Source organism: Glycine max, chromosome 18 (genome assembly GCF_000004515.6).
Source record: "Glycine max cultivar Williams 82 chromosome 18, Glycine_max_v4.0, whole genome shotgun sequence".
Taxonomy (NCBI): Eukaryota; Viridiplantae; Streptophyta; class Magnoliopsida; order Fabales; family Fabaceae; genus Glycine; species Glycine max.
The window spans coordinates 52401147-52410037 of NC_038254.2; the positions used below are offsets into that span (position 1 = coordinate 52401147).

At 30.0% G+C, this 8891-nt stretch overlaps 1 protein-coding gene across 3 annotated transcripts; it reads left to right on the top strand.

Annotated features, from left to right (window-relative positions):
• Positions 1-3003: 3003 nt before the first annotated feature.
• On the top strand, positions 3004-6833 carry LOC100806086 (rop guanine nucleotide exchange factor 3). Of its 3 annotated transcripts, XM_006602732.4 has the most exons (9): positions 3004-3395; positions 3485-3795; positions 3910-4029; positions 4293-4447; positions 4540-4614; positions 4708-4998; positions 5574-5729; positions 5916-6260; positions 6462-6833. In XM_006602732.4, exons 2-9 carry the CDS (start codon positions 3522-3524, stop codon positions 6582-6584), a joined length of 1539 nt encoding a protein of 512 aa, XP_006602795.1. In that variant the 5' UTR covers positions 3004-3395; positions 3485-3521; the 3' UTR covers positions 6585-6833. The 3 variants fall into 3 exon arrangements, with proteins under 3 accessions (XP_006602795.1, XP_014625742.1, XP_006602800.1); XM_014770256.3 differs by having other exon boundaries at positions 3005-3795; XM_006602737.4 differs by lacking the exon at positions 5574-5729 and having other exon boundaries at positions 3008-3795.
• The last annotated feature ends 2058 nt before the right edge of the window (positions 6834-8891 follow it).

An 8891-nucleotide genomic window follows, 5' to 3' on the forward strand; every position in this document is an offset into this window, starting at 1 on the left:
CATGATGTTGTTAGTGTTACTTCATGCCTTGATAAATTTTGGTGTGGTTAGCTTTTTCTCTCTATTCTATTAGTATTGTAGTTTTGTTTTAGTCATTAACTTTTGCACGAATTGATATGTTGTATTACAACAATGGTTGCTTCTCATAATGGTTAAGACGATCAAAGGAAAATAATATTCATCAAAGTAAGCAATTATTCAATTTGTTAGGGGAAAATACTTCCTACATAAATGAAAGATAGTCAAGCATGTTTATTATTTACTACTCTGGCAATGCTCACTCAGAATTCCATATGCACACCTGTCTACTACTCATCATTATGTGTGAGCATGGCATGGGGTTTGTATGTATAAATGAGAATATCAGGTTATATAGTTGGTTATTCGCCTCACATGATTATGTTTTTATCTCATTTTAACTTTTTCACCATTGTTTATTGCTTTTCATTGCAGGTTAGGAAGTCATTTGACTTGGGTCTCATTTATGGTCCATCTTATTCTTTGATTTAGTTGGGTGTCAAGTGCTGTGTTTCTCAAGAGGATTTGAGGTTAGGTCCTTACTGCATACTAAATTTGTACTTTTCGTTGGTTGTGAGATGTATTAAATTTGAAATTTAAAAGTACAACATATATATTTTAAGTATATGACAAAATATAAGAGAAAAAGTATTGGGTATTTGTCATTAGCAATATAACATGCGTGTGTCGTATCATATCGGATTGAATTTGAAATATTTTTGGGTCATGACCATTATTTTAAAATGATCTTCACAGTCAAGTTTAGGTATTTTTGGTTTATATCATTGGAAAGGGATGATATTGTTTTTATATTTATTTTAATTCTTTTTTATAATAATTTAATATAAATATAATTTTACTTATTTATTATTTTCTGATCGATTAATTTATTAAATATTTTATTTATCTAACAAAGAAAATATGAATAAATTAATATTTAAAATCAATTTTTAAGGAAATTATTATTTATTTGTTATTTATTATCTTTTAAATTATGCAAACTATTGAAGATTTTATTTTTTCTGTGAAAATTTAAATTTTATTTTATATATATTGATATTTATATGTAAATTTATTGATATATCAAATAAAAATTAAAGTAAAAGACAAAGGAATGGATATAATTTTAATGAAAACAAGTAGAAAAAATTATACTTTAACTCATGAGATGAATAATTTATTTGAAACAACGTTATCATCTAAATTATTAAGGGTGAAATTTAATTTCTTTAGTTCATTGTTATAAAAATAATTTTAATATGATTATATTTTATATAAATTTCTATATGACTAAAATTAATGTCTAAAATAAAAAAATTTAGACTAAACATTAATTATTTTTTATTTATTATCTTATCACTAATGTAAATTATTAAAGATTTACTTTTACCTTGATGATTTAAATTTTCTATTACACTTTGATGTTATATGTAAAGTTATTAATCTTATATAAAATAAAACTCTAGAGCCGTTCGACGCATGCACGCACTAGTAGAATTATATATTTCAGCAGGGCCTTCCAACAAAAAAAAAAAAAAACAGTGAAGGTACTGAAATTATTATGATGTTGTCTTCATCTCCTGAAACGTTTGACAATGTGCTGGAAATCATGTATAAATTCTGTAACTTGCTATACATATTTTCAGATTGTATTTTATTTTCAATCATTTGGTTATAATTGGTCCGTCCTATTTTTACGTATGTAATTTTTCCACATACCAATGAGGTGTGTTTAATAAGATGCCCAACTTACACTTTGCTTACATGTTTCTTTTTACACATTTCATATAGAAAATTGGAAGTACCCTTGGAAATGCAATAAAAAATTGTGAAATGTAACAAATGGGTTTTTGAAATTACGCTGCACCGATTAGTTTTGTTTCTAAATGTCATCTTAATTTATGAAATTATCAAATGTAGTTATGTAGGTGATTTTAATCTTTATTTTATAATTTTAAGAACTAAAATAACAATAATTATTAATGTCAAGAAATAAAATATTTATCGTTTAATAATATTAGAAATTAAAATGGTATTTTTATAATTTCAGAAATTCAGTTAAGTAATTTCATGAACTAATTTAATGTATTATTAAAATTCGTAATAAAGAAACTAATCAAATATCATAATAATTACTTACTAATTTCAGTCTAAAGTAGGGGTTATGTACTTTTGCCGGCGGCTATCTTCGTGATCAGATGCATGCAAACGACTTTCCTTTTTCTAATATTTTCAAATTCAAAAAAAGTACATGCAAACGACTTTCTCCATTGTCTAATATTTTTGGCATTTTGTATAACTTTGTATTATTTCTTTCTTAACTTCATCTGAGTTTGTTTAAATACAACTATACAGAAGTGTATGCAAACAACTTTCTATTTTCTTACATTTTGTATAATTTTATATTACTATTTATTTCTTACTTTCTTCTAAGTTTACTTAAATACAATTATACAAATGTAACAAAAAAAAGATATAATTATGCAAAAGTATAAGCCAACGACTTTTTCTAACATTTTCTAATATTTTGCGCATTTTGTATAGTTTTTTTATAACTCCTTTCTTACTTTCATATAACTTTATTTAAATACAATTATAAAAAGAAAAATACACAATTATCATATGTGTAACTTTTTTTTATTTTATAATTTTAAATTTTATGCACTGACACCTGAAGCAAAAGTCTTGTATTTAATTAACAATTTTTCAATATATATATATATATATATATATATTCTTATCTTAGCTCCATTTTCAACTAGTACAGTTCCTGCATTTGTCCTCCGAATCTACCCAAGAATTTAGCAATTTCTGCAACTTGGTGTGTCTTTTTTAGTTGGACAGTTCAATGATTAATTTATTATTACAGTAGAAGGAGGCCAATAATTTTGCTTTTTGCATGGAAAGTGTTCAGGGAAGAAGGTAAAGGTACAAAGGCTTGGGAGGGAACTGTTTCAAACCATGCTAACTAACTAGTTATAGGAGTTCAAACTTCAAATTCAAATCTGACACATTAAAAGGTTCCATAGAAAAAGAATGCTGGGGGACCCTTCTTCCTTTTTGGCCAACCGTTATCTTTGAAGTTTTAAATTTCAGTTAGCTTCAACCTCCGAAATTTGTCCAACATTGCCTTTTTTTTTTTGTTCCGTTCACAACCCTTTGCTGCGTTCTTCACTGAACCATTTTGAGTCTCAACAGAAGAAGCATTCTTAGGGAGCTTTTTTGGGACAAGACAATTTAACATTCAAATTCTGCTTTTTCTTTTTATCTCACTTTTTTTTTCTCCTTTTTGTTTTCTATATCTATGTTTGATTTGAATGAAGATTTGTATGCTTTAAGCTAAGTTCTATCTATGTGATGCTTTTACATTCTATATAGTATGTCTCAAAGTGATCATGAAGTATTGAAATTTAGAGGCCACAAACACAAGCTCAACTTGTGACTTGACCTTCATGTTTATGTGCAGGTGTTGAAGAAGTTAAATCACATATTCTTGAGCTAAGATGGACAAATCATCCAACTTTGATGAAAATTCTGATGTGGGGTATCACCCTTCTTCACCTTCCAATACTCCTGCTTTTTCCCCAATGAGTAGAGATTCTTTTGCATATTGCCCAACATGGACAAGCTCAGAGTCTGAGACTGTAGACGAGAGCAGCTATGCCAGTGAACCTTCACCTTCTCGGTGGAGGGCTAAACAGGATGTTCTTTCAAAGCTAGGAATGAAGCTGCGTGAGCATTCAAAGGATGATAAACTTGATGGCTGTGTTGATTCAGGTTGGTTTGCACTTTGCATAGTTTGTGTGGTTATTTGTGAAGTTTTAGGACACTTTGAAGTTTGAATGATTACAAATTTCAGTAGTGGTTGACTTAATTTTGTCCACATTATAGCCGAGCTTGAATTAATGAAGGAAAGATTTGCAAAGCTTCTGCTGGGAGAAGACATGTCTGGAAGTGGGAAAGGTGTTTGCACTGCAGTTACAATCTCAAATGCCATTACCAATCTCTATGGTAATTTAACTGTATCAATACTCAATAGCATAGTCTGATAAGACACTTTATTTTTGGCTAAACCTTGTCAGAAATCACAAAATTATGATAGACTCATTAAAAAGGAAATTAGGCCTACATTATTTCATGAGTCCCAATAAATTTCAAAAAAATAATAGTACATTGAAAAGAATGCGTTATAGAGTGTATTAGTCGTGAGCATTTCTCATATTTGTTTGTCAAAATTATTTTCCTTGAATGTGCTTGATTTGGGAATTCTGCAGCAACAGTATTTGGACAAAGTTTAAAGTTGGAACCACTAAAGCCTGAAAAGAAGGCTATGTGGAAGAGAGAAATGAAGGTTCTTTTATCAGTGTGTGACTACATACAAGAATTTGCTCCAACTGCACAATATTTAGAAGATGGCACAATTGTGGAGGTGAGTTTTGCTGAATGATCATAATTATAACTTAAATACAACTTGTTTGGCATCTCTAAATGTAAGTAACATGATCTGATGCTCTTTTTCAGATGATGAAAAGCAGGCCAAGATCAGACATCTATGTCAACCTCCCTGCACTGCAGAAGCTTGACACAATGCTCATAGTAAGACAAATCTCAATTGCTTCTTGCTTGTAACATCTCAGTTTTCATCAAGACTTCTTGTGACTAAAACTGTTAACATAATATTGTTTTCAGGAAATATTAGATACTTTCAAGGACACTGAATTTTGGTATGCAGAGAACATACCAGGGAATTCGAGTCGATTACGCGGGGCCTCATTCCGAAAAAATGTTCCAAGGAAAGATGACAAATGGTGGCTGCCAGTTCCTTGTGTTCTTCCTGGTGGCCTCTCTGACAAGTCAAGAAAGCACCTGATAGAGAAAAGGGATTGTGCTAATCAAATTCATAAGGCTGCCATGGCAATAAACAGCAATGTTCTTGCAGAAATAGATATCCCAGAAACATATATAGATAATCTTCCCAAGGTTAGTCCTCATTGGTGATCCCTAGTGTTAAACATAATAATTTCTGTTTCTAAAAGTCCCAGTCTGAAACTCTGTTGAAATCTCAGAATGAGTCTTGTTATGAAACATGGTTGACTATAGATAGATAAGAGAAAAATAAAATTGCTTGAATGAGTAAAGGTAATTACATCAAATCATATATAGGCATCAATCAAATTATAACTAGTTAAGCAGACAGTCCCTCATTTCCAAATTGATTGATGTTTTAGCATTAAAAAAAAATCATGTTAATTGATTTTCAATAAAATATTAAAACTTCTATTCCAAATTCCAATGCTGTCCCCTAAACATTGATGTGTTGAAATATTTAGTTATGTATTTATAGAAATTAAGAAAGAAAGCAAGGATATTTATAATAAAATTGATCCTTAATAAATACTATTGTCTAGGAGTAATTATTTTTTCTTAATCTATGTGAGAAAACCTTAAGGATCAATCAATTTGAAATAGAGGTAGTAGTAACTAATCTCCAACTAGGTAGTAACTAAATCTCCAAATAACTACTTTTCTAACAAGTCTGCATCTTGTTTTTCCAGCTGAAATTCTATTGCCAAGTGATTGAGGATTCCTTTAAATGTGACCCCATAAAGCAAATGTCTTGGAATTTTTCATCAAATTTCATAAGCCTTTTATGGAAGCCAATAATAGCAGCTGAGTCTTGTAGAAAACGAGATGATATAGTTTCAATTAAGGTACAAATAGCAGGCAAATCCGATTAGATCTATTAATCTTATGCCTATTCCCTTGAAATTAATCATTAAAATCCAATGATTGACCAAGTTAATGTTACTATAGTATATGCATTCGCTTCATTTTTATGAAAATGACTAGACTCTAATGTTACTTCTTTTACTCTTTTCAAACATGAATTTCTTCAGAGTGGAAGATCAAGTGTAGGGGACTCAATTTACCACTACATGCATACCGCAGACAAGTTCTCACCTGAACAACTTCTTGACTGTCTCAAAATAAGTTCTGAACATGAAGCACTTGAGCTAGCAGACAGGGTTGAATCGTCGATGTACACGTGGAGACGCAAAGCTTGTCTGAGCCATTCAAAGTCATCATGGAGCAAAGTAAAAGATCTCATTGAAGACACAGACTGTAAGGACAAAAACTACACCTTAGCCGAGAGAGCTGAGTCCTTATTGCTTTGCCTGAAGCAAAGATATCCTGAACTTTCACAAACTTCTTTGGACACATGCAAGATCCAATACAACCGGGTAAGTTTACCAATCTATGAAGTTGTGTCATTTGTGCAGCATTGAGAAATAGTATAAGGCCATGACATAATCATTTTTTCCCCTTAACCAAATGAAGAACATTTTAGGACACTATTATATGAATATCATCTATTTAATGTAAAGTAAATATGTTTGAATTTGGGATCATGGACTAAGAATGATGATGATTATGTTTTGCAGGATGTGGGGAAAGCAGTACTAGAGAGTTATTCAAGAGTTTTGGAAGGCCTAGCATTCAACATTGTTGCATGGATTGAAGATGTTCTTTATGTAGATAAATCAATGAGGAACCGAGATGTCTAGAAACCTCAACTTGGTAATCGCATCCTAACAGTGTTGCTTTCCATCCAACAATCTTTCTTAAACTATATCTTTAGTAGAATGAAGACAGATAGTACATGATTGTACGAAAAAGATATTAACTTGCATCTGTGTGAATCATAGTTGTTAAATGTGCTAAACAGTAAAGACAGAAAGACAGTTTTCACATTCTTTAAGCAAGATTTTGAGCAGCTTCACCAAAGTAAATAATATTTGTTGTGGATGAGAAAATCAACCATTGATATTACATGCATGTATGCATGGCAAATCATAGATATATTGAAATATTAATTAACCGTTGATTCTCTCATCAACAATATAGATAACTTTTACTCCTATTCACGTTAGATGAACAAAAAAGGTCAAAGAAGTATAATCATCTGAATTTGGAAATGGATTTCGTCCTCCATTGAATGAATTCTGTTTGACCAATAAGAACTTGCTTGCAATAGGCCACACTAGCCCGCTGGCACAATTTTTTTAAAAACAATAAATTAAGTTATACTTTTTAACTCCAACTAAATCTGCAAAACTTGTTGAACTGGAATGTTTCGTCCCTTGAATTGAATGAAATTCGGCCTAGACTGTCGTTGTGGATTGATTAATTAAATTATAATATATTACCTAATTATATTTTTTTGGTAACATACTATACTACAAAATTGTCTCTATTGAAAATATTGATTAATCTTCATTGAGAACATAAGCACACATAATGTATATATATTTTTTATTCCATATATATAACATGAGGTAAAGGTCCAAATGTTTGTTTAATATTGTAATTCGCCCTACCAAATCATCCCCTAAAATAACAGCAGCGGAACGAATGTGTAAAAATACCAAAACAACAAGTTCAACATAAAACATAATTACTTCATTCTTGCTAATTAAAAGAACTTCAAAATTTGTTCTGTCGTTTATTTCAAGGATGTTTACATTGTCAGTTAAGTTATTGCTTACGTGATACTGATCACTTAAAAAAATCAAATATCTTTTGATTTTACAAGACAAAGAAAACAGTACCGGACAAAATACTTAAATTACAGGACAATTTATCATAATGTGTATTATTTAATTAACAATGGACAGCACAAAAGCAAAATAATATAAAAATTATTAAAGTATTCTTTTTTAATATTAATTATCTTAATATAATTTACATTATTATTATATTATATGAGAATTTAAAATACAAAATATATACTAATAAACTAGATAGTGAATAATGTAAATTCAAGATATATAGTATGATTGCCGTCAATAGATAATGTGAATTCAAAATATATCGTAATATAAGATTTTTGTTGTTAATAGATAATGTGAATGTAAAATACATGACATGATACAATTGTTATAACTAACCATTCATACTTGATAAACAAGAGTGATAGGGATATATGTCTTTACTTTATAATTGGAACAAAAAGTTATCCCATGATTTTATGAATAATAAAAAGTTAAATTTTTCTCCCGTCCTTGTCTAATTAATTTATGTTATCTCAATTATTTTTTTTCAAATCAAATATAGAATGAAAATATTTATCTTGCCTTGTACCTTTAGCGGTGTCTCAGGTGATTTGTAACATGAAAATCACTTGCTAATCAACATTCAAATAAAATCATGATTGGTGGCATCTCCCGACAGTATAGCATCTTTATCGTACATCTTATTCTCAATGTTTCTAAACAAGTTCGGTAAACGAATATTGTAGGTATTACGTAAGAGTTAAAAATAATGCTATAAGGGTTGCTTCTATAATAAAAGCAATTCTTAATGAAGAGTTGTATCAGAAAAAGAACCCACTAGTTTGTTTTTAGAATAGGAAATATGCAACTCAACCGTTACATGGAGACAAGTGCTCCAATACTCTATCCATTTTAAATTACAGAACTGCTATACAATGAGCATATTCTGTTTTTTGAGTCAACCCACAATTCATAGTCATCAAAAATAATAAAAATTTCGTACCCGGAAAGGATATTGTACGCAGCCTTACCCTTGCATATGCAAAGAGGCTATTTCCGGATTCAAACACATGACCAATAAGTCACCAAGGCACAACTTTACCGCTGCACCAAGGCTCGCCCTCTAATGTACTTTTAGTCTCTCAAAAAAATAATTATCCTCTTTTGACCCATTATTTATAAAAATGTGTCATGTAATCCTTATTTGCATAAATGAGATGCCATAGGGAGACAATTTAATTATATGAATAAATATCACATCTAACACGTTTTCACAAATGAAACAAATTGTTTTTTAAAGACTAAAAACAAACTTTACCA

Bases quoted from the DNA above. Each gene is read 5' to 3' on its own strand.
- LOC100806086 (XM_006602732.4), top strand. From the start codon at position 3,522: ATGGACAAATCATCCAACTTTGATGAAAATTCTGATGTGGGGTATCAC. The intron at 4,030-4,292 runs GTAATTTAACTG...GGAATTCTGCAG, and splicing joins TGCCATTACCAATCTCTATG to CAACAGTATTTGGACAAAGT. The intron at 5,730-5,915 runs GTACAAATAGCA...GAATTTCTTCAG, and splicing joins ATGATATAGTTTCAATTAAG to AGTGGAAGATCAAGTGTAGG.